The 26346-nt window shown below is 37.0% G+C and overlaps 1 protein-coding gene across 1 annotated transcript in view; it reads left to right on the top strand.

Moving 5' to 3' along the window:
• Positions 1-26346, top strand: part of COL28A1 (collagen type XXVIII alpha 1 chain) — a 176179-nt gene that overhangs the window by 57052 nt on the left and 92781 nt on the right. Inside the window, exons 14-20 of the mRNA XM_047850690.1 lie at positions 2208-2276; positions 5813-5881; positions 8873-8941; positions 12784-12852; positions 14159-14227; positions 22874-22945; positions 23698-23766. Coding sequence (XP_047706646.1) covers positions 2208-2276; positions 5813-5881; positions 8873-8941; positions 12784-12852; positions 14159-14227; positions 22874-22945; positions 23698-23766 — 486 coding nt within the window. The remainder of the gene's footprint in view (positions 1-2207; positions 2277-5812; positions 5882-8872; positions 8942-12783; positions 12853-14158; positions 14228-22873; positions 22946-23697; positions 23767-26346) is intronic.

The raw sequence follows: 26346 nt of genomic DNA, 5'->3' as shown, positions 1-26346 counted from the left end.
AATTTTTGGATCACTGTTGTTTTAAATGCCTTTAAGCAATTACTCACAAGTATTAGTTCTCTGTTCTCTGCAGCTTGGAACACATGGCTCATCAAAGCCTCCAATGTTTTCAGTCTCATCTTGGCTGGTGTACTCTAGAAATGCAGAGATGAAAGGAGGGTTGGGTGTTTATGCCACGTAGCAGCCCTCTCTCCATATTGCTTACTGTAAACCATTCACCCCGAGGCTAACTTATTCATAATGCCCTGAAAGGACATTCTTCACCATCACAAGATTCAAATAAAATAATTTCGATAGTGATGGCAGATGTTTATTAAGTGCTCAATATGTAAGAGCTTTAAGTCTCTCTGACCTAACTCATATATTAATACTCATGGTTCGGGTAGGTACTATTGTTACCACCATCATGATGAGGACGCTGAACTTTAGAGAGATTAAATTCTTTGTCGAAGTTCGCACTGCTAACACATAGCCGAGCTGGGACTTGACCCTCAGTCCATATGACAGTATAATTGTCAGGAAAACCTGTAAGCTCTAGGAGACCAGGGAGCAGGTCTGTCTGCTGTTCCCAGAACTTAGCACACTGCCTGGCACTTACTAGGCATTTGGTCAGTATTTGCTGAATGAATGGAAAAAATTGAGTGAACTGGAAAAAGACTTCTTTGCATTGAATGTAAATTGTGTTATTTTCATTTGTTTTATCATTGAGGAAGAGGAATCATTTGTCAATTTTTTTTTTTTTTGGTTAAAGCATATGATGTTAGCTAGGCACTTACTCTTTTATTTGCAATCTAGTTTTCATGCTTATATTTATTTTTCCCCTAGTTAATCACTCTAATGTTAGAGTAAGCTATCATGGATATTAGTGCTTTGATTAAGGTCTTGGACTGTTAAAAGCTAGGTTTCCCATAAGCATAGCAATTTAAATTGAATTAAATGTTAGCTGTTTTCTTTAATTAAAGTCTTTATGAAATTGGTTATGCATAAATACTGAAGAAGACTGTCTTTTAAAATATACAATAATAGGGGAAGGCAAAAAAATTTGAACACGGGATACAATTAGCTTTCTTTTTTATAAATCTATAACTGTGATCAGTCACTGATTAGCATAATGCTGAATCCTAGCTCTGCTCCCAGGCTCAGTAGAAAGCACCTCTTAAATTATCCCGGATTACTGTGTATCAAGCCCGAAGATCATTCACAGTGTCTGCCATTTGCTGGCTTTGGAGCTGCTGGGCAACTTGGTAGACTTTGTTCTGTCCTAGGCTCACTTTCTGGCAACCAAGCCCTCATTATTTTTCTTTTACATCCATTAGAGGAAAAGCTCCTATCTGTGCTTCTAAGGTTCTTGTTGTTAGTTCCTTTTCTACTTTTATGCCTTCTGGCCAAGAATAAAGAGAGGGAAAATTCGTAGCCTTTTAAAATTTCCACTTTAATTGAATATCTTGCTGTTGTCTTTTCTTTTTCAATCAGTTTGTTTCCTGCCGGTCCACTTCAAAGCCAGAGAGTGTGTTGTTTCTCTTTACTTACGTGAGAACTCTTCACCGTCTGACTGACTTTCTGAAGAATAGTTACATGGACTTTTTAATTTGAATCACTGAGATCAAAAACCATGCTTCCCCTGCATGATTCTATCAAGATTCCTATTTGCACACAAAGCCCCAGTGGACTCAACCAGTCCTCGAAAGAATTCAAGAATTCAAGTTTGAATCCAAATTTGTCAGGATAGAAATTAAAACACATGTAAACAGAATTCGATGTTTTAAAGCAGCTGTGCAGTGATTTCTTCACAGGGCTCCCCTGATGTTTTTAAATTACTTAATCACTCAGCAACCTTCTCCAGGCCACACAGTGGCTAGATTTTTAGACTTCCCTCAAAGGACTTATTTCCTAATCCTTATTCCGAAGCATCACTTAATTTCCATTTTCCTCTAATATGAGGACACCAGAATAGAACATCTTATGCAATCAAATGGAATGAGTAATACAATGGGAATATTCTTCTTCACAACTCTACAATTCTGCTGATCAGTATGGAATTTACTAGGATTCTCACTAATAACATAAATAGGACTATATCATTGCATGCCCATGTGAACTAAAATATAACCATTGTCTCTCTTCCTTCTTCCTCCTATCTCTCTCCCCACTTCCCATTCTCTCTTTCTTTCTCTTTTCCTGTTCCTCATTCCCTCTTATCCAAACAGGGTCCCCGCGGTCCTGAGGGAGCACCAGGAGAGAGGGGCTTACCAGGAGAAGGATTTCCAGGGCCAAAGGTAACAACACCTCCTGTACTATGAAAAAAATGCTTTGCCTTGCATGGTCATGATTTATAACTTTAAAAAAATGGGTCCTAGCCAATTACCAGAAGTCAAGTATTTTCCTGACCACCTTCACCCTATTAAATGAAGGAAGATGTAAGTTTTTCCTTAACATGAAACTCTGGTGAAATTTGCAATTATAAATAACTAATTGACAGACTTCTACTTCATATAATTATTGCATGTGAAATGAGAAAACTCTCTTAAAGTAATCTATAGTCATTAAAGCCACAGTGATAAATAGCATCGTTATGCCCAGAAGTTATCAAGCGTAGCTACCATAGAACTTTATTCACAGCTTTGTTTTGTGAAACATAGATAAGAAACTAATAAACCAATTTGTAATCACATTGCCATTAGCATAATAAGAAAGGAAATATGGCAGGGAGGAGGGCACTGGAATTACCTTGTTATAATAAGGAGCAAAAACTATGAAAAACGTACCTTTTACCTGGCAATTGAAAATTTAAATGCTTCTATTGCTTCCCATATATAATTTTTGGTGCTCAAGTTCCCCTGGGAACCTTGGTTCCTTGAGGAACCCTCTGGGGTTGGCACACTTTTTCCATAAAGGGAAAGATAATAAATATTTGAGGCTTTGTGAGCAGTATGGTGTCTGTTGCAACTACTAAACTTATGCTGTTGTAGCATGAAAACAGTCATCAGCTCCGTATAAATGAGTGAGTATGACTGTATTCCAGTAAAGCTGTATTTGCCAAAAAATGTAAGCAGTGAGCTGGATTTGGCCAGTGGGTTATAATTTGCTGACCTCTGGTCGAGGCTACTTACCCACAATCTACCAAAGGCCACACAGGAAATGATTTTCCAAGACACTTTGGGCAGCATCAACAAAATTTCAGTAATTAAGAAAACATTTGGGGGTTCTTTTTCCTTCTTTCTAAAGTCTTTCCCCAAACACACATGCATGCACACATGCACCGCCCAGGGAAGCACATGCTGTTTTCTTTTTTTTCTTTTCTTTTCTTTCTTTTTTCTTTTCTTTTCTTTTCCTTCCTTCCTTCCTTCCTTCCTTCCTTCCTTCCTTCCTTTCCTTTCCTTTCCTTTCTTCCTTCCTTTCTTTTCTTTCTTTCTCTTTCTTTCTTTCTTTCTTTCTTTCTTTTTCTTCTTGTGTTTATTTATTTTTGAAAGAGAAAGAGAGAAAGAATCCCAAGCAGGCCCTGCATTGCCAGCATGAAGCCCAATGTGGGCTTGAACCCACTAACCATGAGATCATGATCTGAGCTGAAATCAAGAGTTGGATGTTTAATCAACTGAGCCACCCTGTGCCCTGCACATGCTGTTTTCTTAAGTGTCTAAGAATTTCCACTTTAGTCAGTCAGATTGCTAAGATCTCACCTTCTCAGTATAGCCTCATGCTCTAGAATTGCATCTCATTCTTAGCCTTTTCCACCATGATCAATATTCTATTGTCTATGAGAAACCTGAATCTCCACTAGAAGGAAATCAATTAATTAAAACCTAATTTACACTAAGTTGTGACTGCTGGGTTGAATTTTAAAAGAGGCCCTCATTAACTAACAGACTTTAATTTGTCACAATAAGTGGAAATAATATGTAGGATAAAAGGGACATTACTAATGCCCTGACTTAATCAGAGTATCACTCTCAGAAGACAGATGTTAGCAACTTAGCACTACATTTCAGGAAGTTTTATAATACATACTTTCTTGATTTTTTTTTTGGCATATAGAAAATTTCTGTTTATGTGTAGTCCAAACAACCTGGGAAATTCAAATATCCAGGGTTATTTCTCTTTACAATCGTTGGGGTTTTTAAAGATAAATAAATAAATAAATAAGAGGGGCACCTGAGTGGCTTGGTTGATTAAGTGTTCAACTCTTGATTTTGGCTCAGGTCATGATCTCATGGTTCGTGGTTTTGAGCCCCACATCAGACTTTGTGCTGACAGTGTGGAGCCTGCTTGGGATTCTCTCTCCCTTTCTCTCTCTGCCCCTTCCCTGTATACATGCTCTCTGTCTCTCTCTCTCAAAATAAATAAATAAAAACATTTTAAATGAATGAATAAATAAATAATGAACAATTGAAATACAAGAAGCATATTGCAGGGTGTGTCTTAGTGACAGGTTCAACTGTATGTTATAATAATACACTCACAATAACCCACAGCACTGTGTTACCCTCTATCTCATCCCAGAAAGAATACATTATATTCAGTGTTATTTTAGGGTTGATTGTATATAATTATACTCTGTGGTAATGACTGGAAGAAACCATTAGTCAGAATACCTCATTCCCCAACCAGCAGGACCAAAGGGAGTTTTCTATATGTGCTACATGGGGTTACTTTGCACTGATATAGAGCTTAAGCGAATAAATTATGAATCTAGAGGGACTTGAAGGTTTATTGTTTCCTAGGTTTCTTGCAAGTGTTCTTTGATTTTACCCTTGGCTTAAACAAATTCATGAAACAAAAGCTATTTCTAATTGATTATATGGTTTATTTTTCATACAAAAGCACAGAATGTCATGATTTCATTGGTATGCCATCACGACCAGAGCTATTCACGTAGGTCACATGACTATAGAAGTCTACCCAAGAAGATTTTCTATGAATTTTCCTAAAAACTAATAGCAAAATTATGGAAAGAGCCTAAAGAAGATGTGGTTTATATATACAATGGAATACTACTTGGCAATGAGAAAGAATGAAATCTTGCCATTTGCAGCAACGCGGATGGAACTTGATGGTATTTTGCTACGTGACATAAGTCAGAGAAAGAAAGATACCATATGTTTTCACTCATCTGTGGATCTTGAGAAACTTTACAGAAGACCATGGGGGAGGGGAAAGGGAAAAAAAAGTTACAAACAGAGAGGGAGGGAGGCAAACTGTAACAGACTCTTAAATACAGAGAACAAACTGAGGGTTGATGGGGGGTCAGGGGGAGGGGAAAGTGGATGATGGGCATTGAGGAGGGCACCTGTTGGGATGAGCACTGGGTGTTGTATGGAAACCAATTTGACAATAAATTATATTAAAAAAATACACACACACACAATTTTCAATGAATGTTTATAAATTATGATATAAAACATATGACAAGTAATTCAGTACAAGCAAGTGTTAGTTCATATTCTAATATGAGAGACAAATGTTCATTGTGTGATGGACCTATAGCTGCATCAGTGTTGAGGGAGTGGAGGATTGATTCAGTTTGTTGTACTATATGATTAATTAGGCCCCCCATTTCTAGATATTTCTGATTATATTAGGAATGGAGTTCTTTTCCAAGGTTAGTGATGCTGTGTACATGTTCTGTTTGGATAGATTCCTTCCTATTTAATAGTATTAAACCTAATTATGTGTATTTTGCAAGTTACAAATCTTGGGGTCCGCTAGAATGACCCATTTGCAGTGAATAGTGAATTTGGATGCTTTGGATGCTTCAACTGTTTTTAAATCCTGATTTTGATTAGTATACTGATATTCCTCCCATATATATTTTTAGGGTGAAAAAGGCTCTGAAGGACCAATTGGCCCACAGGGATTACAAGGCCTGTCAATCAAAGGGGACAAGGTACTGCATATGGAGTATACGATAGGAAAGATGCACCAGTGTAATTATTTTTATTCATTGTTCTTTATGCATGTACATTTATGAACTGTATTCAACCTGACAACCCTATCACACAGGGATCCAGGTTATTATAAATCAAGTATATGCAGGGTTTATTGTTATGTGAGATGAATTATGATTTGAAAAATCCCATCATTTATATTTACAGTAATGACTCATTTATTTGGGTTTTGACTTCCAGTAAAACTATCTTCAGCCAACCAGCTTTGTAGACAAACATGAGCAAAACACACCCCTTCTTAGTAAAGAAAATAGTTTTTAAAAACATATTTACTTGACCTATTACAGAAAGTGCATGTCCATCCTTAGATGCTCACTCAAAAAAATATTACTGGGGCACCTGTGTGACTCAGTCAGTTAAGCATCCGACTCTTGATTTCACCTCAGGTCATGATCTCATGGTTTGTGAGATTGAGCCCTGTGTCTGGCTTGGGATTCTTTCCCTCTCTTTCTGCTCCTCCCCCCGCTCATGTTTGCTTTCTCTCTCAAGTTAAATAAACTTTAAAAAATGGAACTAAAATAAGAGAACTCATTTAAGAAACCTAGCATTGGTGCCCTCCTACAAGGACCAACAGGGATCCACCTATAGTTGAACAAAGTTAGGTTTTATAGACTCATTGCAGTGAGGGAGACCACATACCATGGGGAACCCATCACTACTCAGTAAGAAGATGACAGTTTTCTTTATAGGACTTGGGCTTGTGTTAGGTGATTTGGGGAGTGTCTAAGAAAGTACAGGTTGGGTTTGGATTGGACGCTGCAGGTAATTTTAAGGTGAGGTAATTTTAAGATTGGATATTTTAATGAGTCTTATCTAGGAGGTGGGAAAAATGGAGTCAGGTTTAGCTATAATTGGTAAAGAAATAGCCATTCATTTTAGCTCAAATAGGGGGATGTTTGATCATTTGTCCAGGAATGGGTTGTTTGGATGTTGTTTTTTGTTTTTGTCTGTGTTCAGAAATGGCTATAGACTCCTCTTGCTTTTGTCTTGGTTCATTACATAGAATGTTCATATCTGATACTGGTAGCCTGTAAAACTGTTTATGTTCAACACAACACCATGGCCTACCTGCCATTGCTTGTCTCTCACTAGTTACTTGTCTTCTTTAAAATAGCTACAGATTGTCCCCAGATTAGAAGTGGTATTGAGGCTGCTGATAGAAGCTGCTGGGGGCTGATAAGGCCCAACAGACCAGAGAGAACAGAAAGCTGCAGAGGAGGGAGAGGATATAAGAAATGTGCAAAAAACAGAGAATTCATATCAATTTGGAGTCATGTTAATTTCTAAGCATGCCATCAGATTTTATATATTACAATAATGACTTAGATTCATGATTATCTTGGGTCTTGTGTTTCAGTTTTGAATTACTTATTTCTTTTATTTACTGGTAACTCTCTCTTCCACATATCTGTATTTAAATAGCAGAGATACTGGTAAAAGTGACTTATACCAATTTTAGTTGTAATACAGTTCTTGGCTTGAATCACGCAGCCCTGGTTGTAACTCTAGCTCCTAAAAATATGTAAAGATGCTCTTTCTTCCTTTGGAGCAGTGAGAACTGAGTACAACAGAACTATGGTTCTATGAGTTTAGTTTAATTTACTAATGATGATACAAATTTGTTTATAAAAACATATTTATTTAGCCCAGGTATTGGCAAACTAGGGCTGGCTGCTTGTTCTTATAAATAAAGTGTTTTTAGAACACAGGCACACCTGTTCATTTAGGTATTGGCTGGGGCTGCTTTTGCACTACCAAAGCAGCATTTGTTAATTATGATAGAGACCTTATTACGGTCCTTAAGAATAAAATATTTACTATCCAACCGTGTAAGAAAAAGTTTATGGACCTTGATATAGCCTAAATACAACTGACATTTGAATATCTGGGGGGCCTGCTGGCTCAGTTGATAGAGCATGCGACTCTTGATCTCAGGGGTTGTGACTTGAAGCCCTACATTGGGCATGGAGCCTGCTTTAAAAAAATAAAAATAAAAAATAAGATAAAATATGCAACACATTGTGTCTTTGCTGTTCTGGGCTGTTCCGGCATCATCATCCTTGCAGTGGAATGCTTTTTTTCTATGTTTCTACTGGATTCATTTTCTCTCTCCAGTGAGGTCATCTCTGGCTACTTTATGCAAAATTGTAGCTGTCCCCCCCCTTCCCTGATTTAGTTTTCTGCTTAGCACTTATCATTCTTTAACATATTATTTATTTTATCTATCCTGTTTACTGTCTTCTGTTTTTCCCACTAAAATGTAAGCTCCATGAGAACAGAGACTTTTGGCTACTTAGGTCACTGTTGCTTCCCCAGCATTTGGAATAATTCCTAGCACATAATAGGCACTCACGGGTACCTGCTGAAACACACAAAGAATGAATGATAGTGTTCTTCTTGCTGATAACTCTCACTTTGCTTCCCAAATTTATTTCAGAGAAAGGAAAGGTGAGGTTCTTCAGTTCTGTTGCATTTACCTTAAATAACTTCTTAATTTTTAAAGCATATTTTTATAAGATGTGGAGGGGAAAGGTATTTAGATAATTTTGAAACATTTCTCTTCAAGTTCTCTCTCAAATCCTGATTTTTTTGTACCCAATGAATATTATACATTTAAATATTTGTTATAATCCTAACAGGAAGGAGTTGTGTCATTATAATAACTATTTAGGAATTTTGTGTTCCTGTGAGAAAAATGACTGATAAATACAAACAGGTGCAAATAGTCACCAATTTAGACTAAACAGTGAAACTAGCATTCACTACTTTGGCAAATTGGAACCATAAACTGTTTAAAAGAAAGAGTTTTCTAACTTTTTATGTTGAACCATTTTATGCTATAGATGGATTTCAATTCAGCATAATTCAAGATTAGCAAAGTATGAAAGAATGAGGTTTATTGTTATATTTCTCTCTTATTTTCAACACAGGGGGATTTGGGACCTGCGGGACCCCAAGGGCCAATGGGCATCCCCGGAATTGGGAGTCAAGGGGAACAGGTAATCCAAGCTTTCTCCCTTTCCTTTCAGTACGGAACATTCTGGCCAAATCCTACTGTTCATTGAAAGCCAGTCCTGCAAACACCTCTGAGTATATTTGATAGTCAAAGCACAAGGGGATGTACATCCAAAAGTAAGTGTAGGGAAGGAAAAGATGGTTCTATGAGATTTTATTTTCTAGAACTTCCAAAGACCTAAAAAATAGAATGTGTGCTTCTTGGAGCTGTGACTTTTAACCTTCATGTCTAATTAACAGGATAAGAGTTTCAGATTGAGTTTATATTTTTAGTTTTCCTTAGGAGCAGTGGTTTATTTACCTGTGGGTTTGTGTATTTTCCCCTTGAGGCTTTGTGAATGATTAGATCCCACTTTCTCCCAATGCCAATAGAGTAGTCTTTCCTACTCCCCAGCCATGTACCAATCTTAAAAAAGTATTAAACTTAAAACCAGCACCAGAATCAGAGGTAACCACTTAATTTAACGGGTACTGTTCCTGAATAGAAGCAGATCACAGAGAGGGTTTATAAATAACATTTGGCCTCCCTCGGTCAGAAGAAAGGAAAGCACTCTGAGGATGTCTCTACATTCACGGCTGGAACTGCTTCCCAAATCTTCTGACCATAACTTTTGGAAAAGATGGGCAATTTTGTTAGATCTGAGTAATACAAAAATAATATAATAGTACTATCTACCTACAGAATCTAATTTAATCAACGTGACGAACAAATCCAAATTTATGCTGAATGTCCTCCTGCATAGAAAGTAGCCAATCTGTTGATTAAGATTTATGATTAAGGTTTGAATTATTCCATTGCCTAGAGAATGAACAGTGCTTCCCTTATCTAGGACAATGGGAAAAGAGGATTAAAAAAGGATAATTCCAAATCTCATTATTGACATTAACTCTGGGTTTATTTCTAAACATCTAGTAATTAATTAGTATTTTTGTTGTTATTGTTAATCTAAGCAACAGCAAATCTGGATATAACTCCTCTTTCCATTTCCTTTCTCTTTGTAGAAATCCTAGTGTAATACATTAGGAAGGTTAAGATGCAGGAAAAGCCAAGATAAGTCTGTATATAAGTATTTAGATAATAAGAGCTGGATATTTTGATTACATAAGGATTATGGTTTGACTACGGCATCAAGCAGTCTCACACTTTGTAGTTTATTTGCCAATTTCATACAGGCTTAGATTCTGGTCCTGGATGTGACTGGACAGTCGTGTTGCTCCTGAGTCTTGTGGCCCTGGTGCTGAGTTACCACTATAGGCTTGAAAATTAGGTCCAAAAAAAAGCCAAATCTTTCCAGATGGCTTGTAAATCCTGGATCTCCCACCTGCAACTTCCTATTGCCTTTACTACTGGATCTTGGTGGATGTTGTTGTGCTTCAGGTTAAAAAACACCTCTGACTTCTTTTGTTCTCTCACCCCTTTCTCTCCTTTTCCAAGAGAAGATAACTTTTAAGGTAGACCTGTCTATTAGGAGCTCACCCCTATCGGTAGGAGATTGAATAGAAAGTGTTATTTATAAACTGCTTTAAATAAGAAAAGAGTGTGTTTGCCCTTTTAAGACAAATGATTTAAATCCTACTTACATTTAACCTCCATTTGTACAGTTATTCATTTTTCTTCTTATCCTTAATTGAACATGTTTACCCACAGAATGATTGTTGCTAGATCTCCCTAATTCTCTTATAGAAATGAATTTTCCCACTCATCTGTTTTGGAGGGAATTCTTGTTTTCAGGAACACGTTTATAATATGACTCAAGCGGCCGGCAGATTTTCATTAAATGTTTGGAGGCTTGACAACTTCAACTGTGTTACAAATTGGAGTGAAATACAAATAACCACATACACATAAGTGCACATAACCCTTCGAATTTTTTGGTTCCTTGTCACATACCATGCTACTTGTAGACTATTGTAAACGATTCCTTCTAATAATAACATTTTAATTCCTTATTATAATAACCTTAGCTTTCTTAAATTGTTTATACTGCTTCAACTTCATTAACCAGAGAAAAGGGGAATCGTGTTTATAATTAAAAAATAAACAGCAGTTGTATCATCCAGCTGGAGAAAAGGGGATGCCATTTGTAATAAACCAATCATATATCTATAACCATTATTTATACAAGCATGGCTTGTGACCTCACAAGTGAAATAAAGTGAAATAAGTGAAATAAAATTTTAGTTTTTTCCTCATCATTCCTTAAATATTTTCCAGTGGGGAAAATTTTTTCTTTTTCTGGAAGAAATTACCAATAAGCCTCAGTCTTTTCTTATCACTTTTAGGTAATAAAACTTATTGTGTCACCTCTAAGTTGTAAATCACAGTTTTAATTATGTAATGCAAATTATCTAGTCAACATGTTAATTTTCCTTTTAATCTTCATTCATCTGGTATGAGCTGTAGGGAGTGCCTGTGGTCCATGGGAGGGATCGTGCTTCTCATCCCTCCCAGGCTGAGTCAAGGATGAGGGTAGAGGGGGGAGGCCACAGAGGTTCTTTCCTGGCTGGTCTGTTGTCACATGGCTTCGGATCCTCTGGTCTTGACAGATGTTTGACACTAAGTTTCCTTGTGGGGCTCCTGCCTTGCCCCTGTGACTGCCACTTTCGGGACATGGATGAAGAACTCTCTTGCTCCAGTCATTTCTCCCCATCAACCTCTGCTTTTCTGGGGGTTCATTTAATACTGACTCTCTCTGTTGGAGTTCCACAGCTCCTCCAGGTCCTCTTGGCCAGGATTCAAAACAATTCCAGGCCAACCCTGTCTCTCATCTAGAGTACATCTGGTCCACAGAAAAAAAACTAGTGTGGCCTTTGTGCTGACAGACCCTGGATGGATGGGCTGATTGCTCCCCCCGCCGACCCCACCCATGCCCCTCTTGACCATCATAGTCCATTTTAGCTCTCCCAGGTATGAGGCAGACAAAGGTCCCTTGTGTCCCCAAAGCAAAAATCAAGGTCAATAAGTGGTTTCACTGAAGCTCCCTCTCTAGAATAGGCTAAAGAGGGAAGCAACCCAAATCCCTCTCATTTTCCGCAAAGAAAATGCTTTGTAAGACTACTTTCTCCAAAGAAGAACTTATTAAATCCTGTCTCTTTCCCCTTTTTATATCCACAATGTGAGTGAGAGTCTAGTGTTTGAACATTCTTCAATTTGATGTCTATAGGCTATTGCTTCTTAGAGCCTATGGCCAAACCTTCAACTTAATATCCTGATATATTTTCACTGATGCAACTAGAATATAGGTTTGCCTGCATGAGACTGAGATGTGAAATAAGCTCACAAGATGGAATTTTGTTTTTCTTATTTGCAACTCCAAGCTGGTGTGGTGGCTCTGCTCATCAGGGTCTTCAGGGGTTTGGTCTTCTTCATTCTTATGAGTCTGCCCTTCCAAGGGTACTTTCCTCATCCACAGGATCCATAATAACCAGTATGTCTTCACTTCAGCCACTGGGGCAGGGGAACATGGAAGGGGAAGGCATACTTCCTCCTTTGTCATGAATCAGAAATTGCACACATCACTTCCATTCATATCCCATTGGCCAGAATCCAGTCCATATGCCAATGCCTGTCTCCACAAGGGACTGGGAAATATGGTCATTATTCTAGGCAGCCATGCAGGTCAGCTAAAATTCTTTTACTATGGATAAAGGGGAGAATGCATATTATGGTTCAACTAGCAGCCTCTGCCATGTCTTTCAACAAATATTGAGGATGAGTAAGGTATTATGTGATGTGAACTAAAATTTCATGTTAGAGGATATGAAACTAGTCTTATCCAAATTTCTGAATTTCACTAATACTATTTTTAAACATTTTATTTTAAAGGGAATCCAAGGTCCTATGGGTCCACCTGGTCCACAAGGGCCCCCAGGACAAGGCTTACCTGGTTCTAAGGTAACTTTCTTTCTTTTCTTTTTCTTTCTTTTCTTTCCTTCCTTCCTTTCTCTCTTTCTCCGTTTCTCCCTTTCTCCCTTTCTTTCTTTCTTTCTTTCTTTCTTTCTTTCTTTCTTTCTTTCTTTCTTTCCCCAAGGTAACTTTCTAAATGAAAGCAGAATTTAGTACATCCATAGTCTATTGCTGTTTCCTGGTCAGGAGCCAGTGCATTGGGAAAGCAGTACATGAAATGAACTTAAACATCAGATTTCTACTTAATGCAAAACATTATGGATATTCCTGATGGTTTAGATAAGGTAATGTGTATTCTTTATGCTCTTAGACACATTTATTTATGCAATCTTAATTTACTGTTTTATTATGTTTTCTCAAGAGATCCTATTCTAGCAATTCAAGGAGGATTGCCAGTAGAGGCCACCTGTGGGCTTGCTAATTCATTCTGACCAACACTCCCACAATAGGTCAAACTTCTGAAACATTTAATTAAAGATATGGAGTCAGAAATACATAAAACTTTTCTGTGAACATGGGAATCTTATTATGTCCTAAATTAACAGCTATTATTTATCCTTAGGGAGAAGCATGGCACTTATTATTTAACTAGCTATACTTAATGTTGCTTCAAATGGTCACTAATGATCATTAAATAAATACTCCTCTGAGAGTAGTTACCTTCCAGTACACTCCTTAGAGATTCCCGTGTGAGAAGCACTTGACAGCATAAAGTTACTGTCCTTGAGACTTTTGATCTGGGCTCACCATTGGAAGCTCAGGTCATTCTGTCTGTTCATGATATTGCCCTTGATTAGCAGTCACTTGGGCTTCTCATGTGTCAATTTTAGTTGATGTGGAATGTAACTGCCTATATTCCAGGTGCCCTCCACCTTATAAGTATGCTACCTAGCCTGTATTTTAAGCCAGCCCATTATATATTCCAAATTTGGTACAACTCCATCTACCTAAAGGGATTTTAGGCATATATATATATATATATATATATATATGTATATGTATATGTATATATATATATATATTTGAATTACATAGAAACATATACTTAAAAACATAATATATTCACATATTTTCATATTTTACATTACAACATATTGTGAGCATTGATATTAATAATATAATCAATATATATTTACTATATATATATTCAAACACATATATGAATTGAGGACATAAAGCTCTGTTTTATCTTATTGTGTTGTTGTAAGAGAGCACTTAGCTCTTAAGGCAGGAATATATTATTTTTATTTTACTGTTGTAGTCATATACTCTTCAAATACTCTTTCCTCACTAGGGAGAAGTAGGCCAAACAGGAGCTACAGGTCCTAGAGGGCCAGTGGGAATTGGAGTACAAGGCCCAAAGGTGAGCTGACCATCCCAATCAGAAGCACTTAATTTATGTCATATTATGTGAAGTTTCATTCATATCCAAATGCAATACAGATCATGCATGTGTCATCTGTTATTTCACCAGAGGAGAATATTTGTTCGGAAAAGTGATGCTCAGTGTAACTCTTATCATTTAAAAAGAACCAAAAATCTTAGTTTATTTTAACAACTGCCATTTTTTTATTCATATATTTATTAGCATCAGAGGCCCTCTTTTGGCACAGATTGATTCTTTAAGAACATTCTTGCCTGTCCTATTGTAAAACAGGGCACCTAGCACAGTAGGATTGCAGCAAAGGGTACATTCCTCATCTTGCTTGCCGCTGGCTTGTGTTTCAGGTGCAAGCTCAAAAGCTACTTCTTCAGAAAGTCATTCCTTAAGCCTAAAGTATGCCTACCCCACTCCTACTACCCAGTTATTTTATGTCTCAGCCTGCAGTTTCCTTTGCTTTTACCACTTACCTCAACTTGCATGCTTTCTGAATTGCTTCTCATCTGACTAATCCGCTCACGAAAGACCCTGGTCAACATTGCAGCCGCTGGCCACATATGGTTACTGAATGCTGGAAATATGTTGAGTGTGTAGTGGGATGTGGGATAAGTGTGAAATACACACTAGGTTACCAAGCTTGGCATGAAGAATGTGAACTATGTCATTACATTTGCATGTTGATTACATATTCAAGTGATGAAATTTCAGATCCATTAAAGTAAGTAAAATACATTAGTAGAATGATTTTCACCTTTTTCTTTTAATTTTGTAAATGTGGCTACTAGAAAATTTACAATCACGTATCTGGCTTGCTTTACGCTACACTATTAAATAGTGCTTCTCACCTGTGGCAGGGACCTGGTTTCTTTTTTCATCTTGTTTGTTAGTGGATCCCCAGTTTTGGTGACATGATAGGTACTCAATAAATGCTGTTAAGTAAATGAATGAATTCTTTGCCCTTCACAATTTCTAGAAGTAATCCTGAAGGCATATAGGACCTGGCTAGCCACACTGAGGATTAAACTCCATCATTGTTTCTGCTGACATGGTCACGGTTTGTATAAGTATTTGGGATGTGTAAGATGTGGGTCTAGAAGAATATACACATTACATATACATAAACATACAATTACAAAGGCTACAAAACATACCAATGTAAATAGCAATTACTAATATAAATCAATGGTTATAATAGCTGCCATTTGTTGAATGGTTTTGATGTGCCACCCAATATGCTAAGTGCTAAGTGTGACTTACATATATCACCATACATCTATGTAGTGTACGGATCTGTATATACACATATTACATCATTCATGTGCCAATTTCAGAAAGGCACTGTAGGATAGTAAGGCTCAGCAGTTAGACTCCTTGTCTAAATCCCAGTTTTTCCACTAACTAGATGAACAATCTTAAGCTTCTCTCACTTCAGAAAAGGAAATCTTTCAAACATACTCAATAGTACAGAGAATAATGCAAAACAAACAAACAAACCCACCCATGTATTCCACAACCCAGCTTTATCCAATGTTAACATTTCGCCTTATTCATGCTAGCTATTTTTTAAGAAGAAGCATTAAAAGCATTATTTTTAAGAAGAAGCCACCTGGTTGGCACAGTTGGTTAAGCATCTGACTCTTGGTCTTGGCTCAGGTCATGATCTCACATGATCTCACTGATGGTGCAGAGCCTGCTTGGGATTCTGTCTCTCCTTCTCTCTGCCCCTCCCTGCTTGTGCTCGGTCCCTCTCTCTCTCTCAAAATAAATAAACTAAAAAAAATTTTTTAAATAGAGTTTTATAAAAAAAAAAAAAGAAGAAGAATTACAGATATATGTAGATGCCTCTGGTTGTGCCCCTCAATCTCATGGCCCCTCCCCACCCTCCCCTGATGTGTTATTTTCATGACTTGGGTATTTATCATTCTTTCAAAGTTTTTATAATTTTCCCACATATGTTTTTATCCATAAACCACATATATCTTTTGTGTGTTCTTGAACTTTACATAATGTATCATTCTGCCATATATCTGTATTCAGTCTCATGTCTTATTTGTTTTCCTATACCTTTAATTTACTCATTTTCTTTGTCTATGGTAGTCTGTTGTATAAAAATATCTCATTTAAAATGTATCCATTTTCCTATTGATTAACATTTAAATTGCTTCTCATTTTTCGCCTTTGCCAACAATGCTGCCATAAGCATTCTACACGTTTCCTTTCGTGTAAGTCAGACTGCAAGTTTCTCTTACTAGTAGGTGATAAACACTATGAGCAGAATTGGAAGATCATAGAGTATAGGCAAGTTTTCACGTCTGACATTGTGAAAATCCTGTCCAAAATGGATGATGGGTACTCTGCCCATTTGCCCTCCTTCCAGCAATATAGGACAACGCTACTTTCTCTACCTTCTGGCCAACAGGAAGTGTGAATGATAAATCTCATTGTTTTAATTTCTATTCCCTGGTAACTGTTTGAACAGTTTTTGTGTGCTTAATGGACCTTCAGCTTTCCTCTTTTGTAAATTCCTGTACATATTCATTTTTTTAAAGGCTTGGTGTTCCTTTTTTATTAATAGCTCTTTCTGTATCTGGATATTAATTCTTTGTTGTTTAGGTTGCAGATATCACCTCCAGGGCTATGGCTTGTCTTTTTTACGGGGTACCTTTTAGTATACAGAAGTCCTAAATTTTGGTGTATTTCTATCCCATTATGGTCTCGGCTTTCTGAATATTACACATTTCTTGACTCCAAAGTCATAAAGATCCTCATGTATTTTCTTCTTAAAACTTGGTGTGTTTTTGTTTTTTTAAATTTATGTATTTAGTCTTTATTCCACTACAGTTTATTTTTTGTATATGGGGCAACGTGGTGATCTTTTTCTTCCCCATACAGATAACCAGCTATCCCCACATCAGTTACTGAGCAGTCTGTCTTCGCTGCACTGATTTGTAACTCCACCTATGTCATACGTCAAGCTCTCTATGTGTGAGGATCAGTGTCTGAGTTCTCTATTCTGCCCCATTTGTCTATTTCTCTCTCAGAGCTATTACATCTCTGTCTTGATTATGATCGATTTATAAGTTTTATCATCAACAGGGAAAATACTCTCAATTTCTTTCCTGGTTATTCCTGAATCTAACATACTCATTTCAGGATTGACTTGTCAAATTTGACAAAATATCCCATTGGAGTCTCCGACTAGCGTTGCATTGAACCTTCATATTAAATATTGACTCTTTCAGGGACGCCTGGGTGGCTCAGTTGGTTAAACATCTGACTTTGGTTCAGGTCATGAGCTAACAGTTCATGGGCTTGAGCCCCATGTCTTTGTGCTGGCAGCTCAGAGCCTGGAGCCTGCTGTGGATTCTGTGTCTCCCTCTCTCTCTGCACTTCCACTACTTGCTCTCTGTCTCTCTCTTCCTCTCAAAAATAAATAAAACATTGAAAAAAATTTAAATATTGAGTCTTTCAAACCACAGAGTAAAACTAATTTTCCGGGAAAAATATTTGTCATTTTATCCATATAGATCTTGTAGTTTTTCAGTTATAATGGTACATTGGAGGGGATCCTGGGTGCCTCAGTCGGGTAAGTGTTGGACTTCAGATCAGGTTGTAATCTCATAGTTTGTGGGTTCAGCCCGCTTCGGGCTCCGCTCCCTACAGACAGCTTAGAGCCTGGAGCCTGCTTTGGATTCTGTGTCTCCCTCTCTCTGCCCTCCCCACTTCACACTCTGTCTCTCTCTCAAGAATAAATACACATTTTTAAAAAAGTACATTGGAGAAATGTTTTGCAATTGTGAATTGTTTTCTTTTTCTACATCTTCTAATTAGCTATTCCAGGTCTACAGGAAAAGTATTATTTTGTTGGTGGTGTTATTTGTTTTTTGGTGTATTGATTTTTGTATCCAGGCACCTGACAGTATCTTTTATTTCTATTTTTAAGTTTATTTATTTATTCATTCTGAGAGAGAGAGAGAGAGCAAGAGCACGCGGAGAAAGGGGCAGAGAGAAAGGAGAGAGAGAATCCCAAGCAGACTTCACACTGTCAGCACAGAACCCAGTGCAGGGCTCCATCTCACGAACTGTGAGATCATGACCTGAGCTGAAATCAAGAGTCAGATGCTCAACTGACTGAGCCACCCAGGCAACTTCCTCTTATTGTTTCTAATTGTTTACAAAGTCTTCGTTTTTTATTCCCTGTGTACGTAATCATATTGTCTGAAAATAAAAACTGTTTTACCTATTTCTTTTTAGCTTTTTTCCTATTCATTTTTAAAAATTATACACTGACAGGGCCACCGGTGCAATGTGTAAAAGAAGTGACTTCAAAGGAAGTGCTTCTAAAATTTCACTTAAAAAATTTTTTTTAATGTTTATTTTTAAGAGAGAGAGAGAGACAGAGCACAAGCGGGGGAGGGGCAGAGAGAGAGAGGGAGAGAGAGGGAGAGATGCAGAATCAGAAGAAGGCTCCAGACTCCGAGTTGTCAGCACAAAGCCTGATGGGGGGCTTGAACCCAAGAACCTCGAGATCATGACTTGAGCTGAAGTCAGATGCTCAACTGACTGAGCCATCCAGGCACCCCTAAAATTTCAATTTTAAGTGGGATATTTATTGTAGGGTTTTGATAGACAACCTCTACTATGTTAAGATAATTACTTTCTGTTTCAGTTGTACCAAAAGTTCCTTATTAATTATGAGTATTGGATTTTATCAGATTCTGCCTCTACTAAGATAATTGTTTTATGTTTCCCTTTTAACCTGTTAATAGTAGTATATTGCATTTCCAGAATTTTTAGGTATTGAACCATTCTGCATTCTTGAGATAAACCCATCTGATCATGATGTATAACTTTTTTAATGATAGCAATTTAATTGACTAATCTTTTATTCAGGATTTTTTTCATCCATTTTAAACAATTCCATTTATTGCATAGTTGACATAAAATAAAGGCACATGGTTAAAGTGTACACTTTGATAAAACATATGTATATGTTCTTGAAACCATCACCAAAACCAAATAAAGTATCCATCATCCCCCACCCCCAAAATTATTATATGTCCCTTTGTAATACCATCCCTCCATCCCTCCATCCCTCCATCCCTCCATCCCTCCCTAACTTCTCCTACTGATCTGCTTTGCAATCTCTGGTAACTATTGATCTGCTTTCTGTCATTATATATTAGTCTGCATTTCCTCAAATATTATATTAATAGAATAATATATTGTGTAAGCTTTTTTTTTCTGTCTTCTCTTTTACTCAGCAAAATTACTTTGAGATCCATGTTTAACATCTATGAACAGCTTCTTTTTTTATTGTTCTTTTTATTGCTGAATAGTATTCCACTGTATGGACATACCATAATTTGTTCATCTAGTCACATGTTGGTGAGCGCTTGGTTGTTTCCAGATTTGGGATAGTATACATAAAGCTGTTATGAACATTTATGTACATGTCTTTGTATAGACATATGCTGTCATTTTTCTTGGATAAATGCCTAGGAGTGAAATGGCTAGGTCATATGGTAGGCCAGCTTTTCAAGAAACTGCCACATTTGTTTCCAAAAAAGTCTTTATTTTGTCCATATTTTCACTGGGTATGGCATTCTAGGTTGATGGTTGTTTTTGTTTTGTTTTGTTTTGTTTTGTATGTTCAAGATGTTATTCCACTGTCTTCTCACTTGCATTGTTTCTGATGAGAAATCTCTTAGAATCTACACATTTGTTTCTCTATATGTCTCTTTTCTCTGGCTACCTTTTAGGTTTTCTCTGTATCACTAGTTTTGAGCCCTGTGATTACAATGTGCCTTAGTTTTGTTTTCTTCATATTTCTTGTGCTTGCAGTTCATTGATTTTCTTGGATCTGTAGGTTAGTGATCTCATCAAATTTGGAAACATTAGGCCATTGTTTCTCAAAATATTTCCCACTGTCTGTCTTCATCCAGGAATCTCCATTTTACTTATATTTGGCTGTTTTCCTGATGCTCTGCTCATTCCTTTTCAGTCTCTATTCTCTCTGCTTCATTTAAGATAGTTTTTATTGCTATGTCTCTCAGTTCATTGATTTTCTGTGATGTCTAATTTGCTTTGAATTTTATCCAGTGTATCTCTTCATCTCCTACTTTGCAATTTTCAACTCTAGAAGTTCAATTTGTATCTTTCTCTACCTTCCTGTCTCTATTTAATGTATTTCAACTTTCCTTTGGTTTCTTGAACATATAGAATGCAGTATAATAACTATTTCAGTGTCCTTACCTACCAATTCTATCACCTGTGTCATTTTTTTTTTGGTCAGCTTTTTCCTAGTTTCTTTGAATTCCTGATAATTTTTGGCTAGATCCAAACTTCATAAATTTTACCTTTTGGGGGGCTAGATGTTTTTGTATTCCTATACATATCTCTGTATTTCTATGCATTGTCCTGGATTCTTTTAAGTCACTTTAAAACAGCTTGAACCTCTTGGTCTTGCTTTTAAGCTTTCTTAGGTAGGACGGGGGCAGCATTTAGTCTAGGGTTCATTTTTTCTGACTACTGAAGCAAGACCTTTTCTAGAACTCTAATACATGCCCTCAGAATTGTGAGATTTCCTTTTTTGTCACTGGAACCAGGCACCGTTTCTGGTCTGCTGCCAGTTCTTTATACTCTTTTCAGTTGGTTGTTTTCTGGGAGTCAGGTAGTTTTGTCACACTGTGCTGAACAGTATTTACTTGAATATTTGAGGGGGACACTCCTCAGAGCTTCATTGTTCTGTGTACCTTCTTCCTATCAGGTAATCTAGTCTGTGAATTTTTGATACCTGGCTTACCCAGACTCCTACCTTTGTCTCCTGAAATTGGAGAGATTTCTGAACTTTCTCCAGATAATCCTTCGGTACACCATGGCCTGGAAACTACCCTGGCAGCAAACTGGAGAAAGTATAGTGTTTACGTAATTTGTTTCCCTGCTCCCCGGTATTATTATCCTTCATTACCGGTGTCTAATGTTTTGAAGGATACTGTTTTATATATTTTGTCTGGTTTTTAGTTGTGTCAGGGAGGAAATTAAATCTGGCCCCTAATCCTGCATTTTGACTGGAAATTTACATTATATCTATATTCATAGGTAGTCTGGTCTACAATGTAGTTTACTCATCCTATTATTGTGTGACTTTAATTAAGGTTTTACTACCCTTGTGAAATAAATTGGGTAGACTTCCTTCTTTTACTGTTTTTCCCAACTATTTGTATAAGATAGGGAATATCTGTTCTTCAAAGGTTAAAGAATTTATAAGGCTTGACTGTTAAGCCAACGAAGCCTGTGATCTTAGAAGGAAAAGAAGTTAGAGATTTTCATTACTGATTCAATTTTTTGATGCTTCTCGTTCATTTAGCTCATCTGTTTCTCCTATGTCATTTAAGTGATTTATATTTTTCTTAAAGATTATTTATTAATGTTCTCCAATACATTTGTCTGAAATTGTCATGAAAATTTTTCTAAAATTTTTATTATATGTATATAGTTATATTTCCCTTTAACTCTTAATACTGTTTAACTGTGACTTTTATTTTTAGTATTAGTAATTCCTGCTAGTAGAGGCTTATTTATTTTATTAGTTTTTAAAGGTAATACCCTTTAATTTTGTTACCTTTCTTACTTTTGGCTTTCAAATTTATTACTATCCGCTCTTATCCTTACCATATCCTTCTACTTATTTTTAGGTTTACTGTGCTTTTATCTTCACGAGTTTGTTTTTTTTTTTTTTTTTAGCTAAGTTAGGTGAAAGGACTTTCACTTATTTTTAATATTTTTGCTGTTAATGAATGCAATAAGCACTCTGGCACTGTTTGAAGGTAGCACATGTTATCTCTAAACACTTTAAAGGGTGTATTCTTAAATACAAATTAACTTGAAAGCAAGTAGCAGTACTGAATATTAGAGCTGAAATTTCACTTTCATGTAAACTTCTTAGGGTTGCTATACAAAGAATCACACACTGTGGTTCAACACAACAGAAATTTGTTATCTCACAATTCTCGAGGTTCAAAGTCGAAAATCAAAGTGTCTGCAGAGTCATGCTTTCTCAGAAACCTGTAAGGAAGAATCCTTCTTTGCCTCTGCCCAGCTTCTGGCTCTGGCTGCCAATCCTTGGCATTCCATGGCACACAGAGGCACCACTCTTGTCTCTGCCTCTGTCATCACATGGAGTTCTTCCCACGTGTCTGTCTTTACATGGTGTTTGCTTCTTCTTCTAAGTACAGAAGTCATATTGAATTAGGGCCCACCCTGATGATCTCATTTTAACTTGGTTACGTCTATAAAGACCCAATTTCCAAATGATGTCACATTCACGGGTACCAGAGGTCAGGACTTTGACATGTCTTCTTTGAGGTTACAGTTCAATCCAGAACAACATAATCCAAAACTGAGATCCAAGAAGTTGAAGTAACTTGCCCAAGGTCAAATAATTTCATTACTACTGGTTACTACTCAGATTTCCCCATTCAGAGGTTTGTTTCAAATATTGTAAGATATACAGTTGGTAAGTACCTCAAAATGGTGGTGCATAAATATGAATTTAAATTATGGTAAACATGACACTTATAGATAAATATGAATTTCTGGGAAATAAAATCTTTGCTCATCCACCAGGGGGAGCCAGGCTCAACAGGGCTCCCAGGACAACCAGGAGTACCAGGAGAGGATGGGGCTGCAGGAAAGAAGGTAACAACAGTATGTTTTTCCATGACTAGAGTAAAAACTATTGCACCACACTGATACCTTGGTCCTGCAGGAACTCAAAGTAAACCATCCAGGACAAGCTTAGTCTTTTTAAAACATCTCATAATTATAAATTTCCTTTTCCACTTATTTCAGAGAGGAAGAGCACCAGTTTAATGGGTGAACAGGGTCTCATGCTCTCTGCTTTCTCTCTGGTGTTTCGACCATGGTACCCTCCAGTGATCTAGTCCCTTTGTGATTCCTAGAAAGTACCTGAGTGTAGCCTTAGAGAAAAACACTTTTTCCCCCTCCAAAATGAGAGGCTGTAAATGCATTCTGGAAGTAAGGCCATTGTAAAGATTTTCTGAAGTGTTATGAATTGACATTTGAAATTCTCATTTTTCAATATAAGTAGAGAAAAATAGCAGATGGAAAGGCTGAAGGTCTTTCCATTTTTTTTTTCTTTTTAAGCCAAACCATCACATGTGAATGATGAGCCATAGGAAAGTGAATATAGTCTTTGAAAATTGGCTGAGAAATTGGACTTTTTCATATTTCAGTGGCTCTGAGCTAAACTAGAGCTTGATATTAATTTATTAAAGTTGGTAGATTTCCAAATCCATTTTAAGACTAGAATGAAGGTCTTATTTCGGAGGGTCTCAGCAAAGAATCCACTGACCAGAAAAGGAGACAAGGTGGGCTTACACAAACTGTCCATGGAGAGTCAGCTAAGGCATCATTGTCATTTCCTCTAGGGAGAAGCAGGGCTTCCAGGAACAAGAGGCCCAGAAGGACCACCTGGAAAAGGACAACCTGGCCCTAAGGTATGGACTTGACAAAGTGTTGAGGAAAGCAGATTGCCCGAGGAGACAACTGGGGAGAAATTCGATTGTTAGACTGGTATTCCTGCTATGTCACATGCGTTTACTTCTGGTTTAAAATTATGGATCTAGCTTGTCGGAACCTTTGAAAGACAGCAAGTATGTATCATTCATTTTTGTTTTCCTAAGATCTATCATAAGACCCAGATAATAGGAAGAGTTCAACACATGTTTTCTCAATAAATGCCCACACTGACTTAGAAACAGAAAAGAAGCCTTGAAATACATCCTTGAGACTTGAAAGTCCATATATTTTCTTCAAAAATTTATAGAATCTCACACAAAGCAATAAGAAATAAATCATAATCCCAACCTTATTAAATGGAGGTTGTACTTTCACAACTTGGCCTAAGTTTATTTTGCACATTATAGAAATGCTGGTTGAATAACGTCTTTATAGGTCAAGATAAGAATATCCAAATTCATCGACAAGACCACTAGTGACATAACCTACAGACTCTAAGGTGCCAGATGTTCCTGCAGTTTTTGTATAGTCATCAATGTTCATATAAAGATTATGAAGAATTACATATGAGTAAAGTAAAAATAAAATCTGTATAATTATTAGTGTTCTATTTATAATTGTCTTAAAATGGCCATTGAAAACCTAAGAAATCTATGTTTTATGCAAATATTGGCTAAAATTGAGTCCTTAACCTTAATTGTAAGAATTTGAAATTTAAATTCATTTGTAGAATTTCAAACAGTTTAATTTATTGACTTATCAGACTATGAGATCTCTTTTTTTGTGGGTGAATGTTGACAGAGAATACCTTTTTCACATCGTACAAAAACATTTTTAGAAATGCTTGTCTATTAACATTCAGGAAAACGAACGTTTTCTAGAATATACTTTTGGAAAATAGACCCTTGGAGTTAACCATTGAAGCTGTAGAATGAATGATGTCTCTGAGAAAGAGAGCTGAGGTTTGAATCCCACCTTGTGGTGTAGCTGGAAAAGAACATTCACAATAGTGTGAAGATAAGCAGAATAGCTATCATGTTAGGGAAACCAAGGAGAGGGGGTTTCAAGAGGAAAGCAATTGGTGGTGTTGAATGCTACCAATAGAGCAAGGACAATGCTTTGGAAAAAGAGGGCTCAGGATTTGTAGCTCTGAGGGGTTTTGTGGTTTATGGAGGGTGATGGAGAAGAGTGGTAGGAATATATCACACAGCCCAGGCACGCTCTTGTTCAGTGTTGGCACTTTATTACCTTTAATTGGGTTCCTATTGCTATCTTCTGGGTTATTTAGGTCAGTAAATTAAACGTGGGAGTGAATGGAAGAAAATAACTAGTTGGGGTTAGATTTTGCCTCCATTGTCAAATGATAATGATACAGTAAGTTCATGGTACAATAACAGTCAACTGTTATTTTTTATCACCCGTGTCACTGCTCTTTATTAGTTCAGACCTTGGGGAGTTAATTACAATCTGTGGGTGTAATAGGAGTTCACCTCTTCTTAACGGAGTGTCTGCATTGCTGATGACCTTGGGAATGTGTCAGAAATGTGAATTCTTGGGTTTCAATGCAGACCTACTAAATCAGAAACTGTGGATGTGGGGCTCAGCACAAACCCTCCACGTGGGGTGACAAGCCCTCCACGTGACTCTGATGCACTCTTAGGTTTGAAAATTGTGGTATAATCATTTATCTGATAAATGATTAAATGGTTTCACCTGCAACCCTCAAATTCATTCCTTTGTTGAGCTGAACACACATTTAGATATGATACCTTGCAACAGAGCCCTAGTTTAAGGATCGCTTTGTAATTCTCTGAGCTCTCTGGTTGGAGGTCACAAAATTCTTTCAGAGAAGCATAAGGTTACATAACCAGGCTGAGGAACAGCCAGTAGGCAGTTTCTAACTCTGCTCCAGGTTAATGCTCATGGATCTTTCTACCAATAGAATTACTGGTCTCCTTCGGGAGATAGAGCTAGACTCCTTATTGAGGAAGAAATGGGGCTGGATTTGAAAAATCTGGTTTCCTTCAGTGGTAACATTTTGTGTAGCTATTTCATGCTTCACTACCTTGTTGCCACTTCTTTTTAAAATTAGAGTTTTTTCCATTCAACTATAATTAACATACAGTGTTTTGTTAGTTTCAGGTGTGTAATATAATGATTCAACAATTCTATACATTTCTCAGTGCTCAAGATAAGTGTAGTGTTCATCCCCTTTACCTATTTCACCCATTCTTCCACCCAACTCCCTTCTGGCAACCACCAATTTGCTCTCAATATTGGAAAACATCTCATTTTACGTTTCAACACTGAAGTGGCATTAAAGCTGAAAAAGCATAGGTAGCTCTCTTTTCTGAAACTGTGAATGTCTCAGAAGCATCTGTTAATAAACCAACGGTGAAAAGAATTGTGAATTCAAACAGAAGTCCCCAAAGAGAGATACTGAGCTTAGATTGTTAAAAATATTAAATCACATTGAATAAATGGTGAAGACTGAACAATTCTGAAGTCACCCTATCTGCTCAAGAACATTGACAAATCCCATGCCACCCAGCAGGACT

This window comes from Prionailurus viverrinus, chromosome A2 (genome assembly GCF_022837055.1).
Source record: "Prionailurus viverrinus isolate Anna chromosome A2, UM_Priviv_1.0, whole genome shotgun sequence".
NCBI classification, from domain to species: domain Eukaryota; kingdom Metazoa; phylum Chordata; class Mammalia; order Carnivora; family Felidae; genus Prionailurus; species Prionailurus viverrinus.
This window is presented reverse-complemented; position numbering and strand designations above follow the sequence as displayed.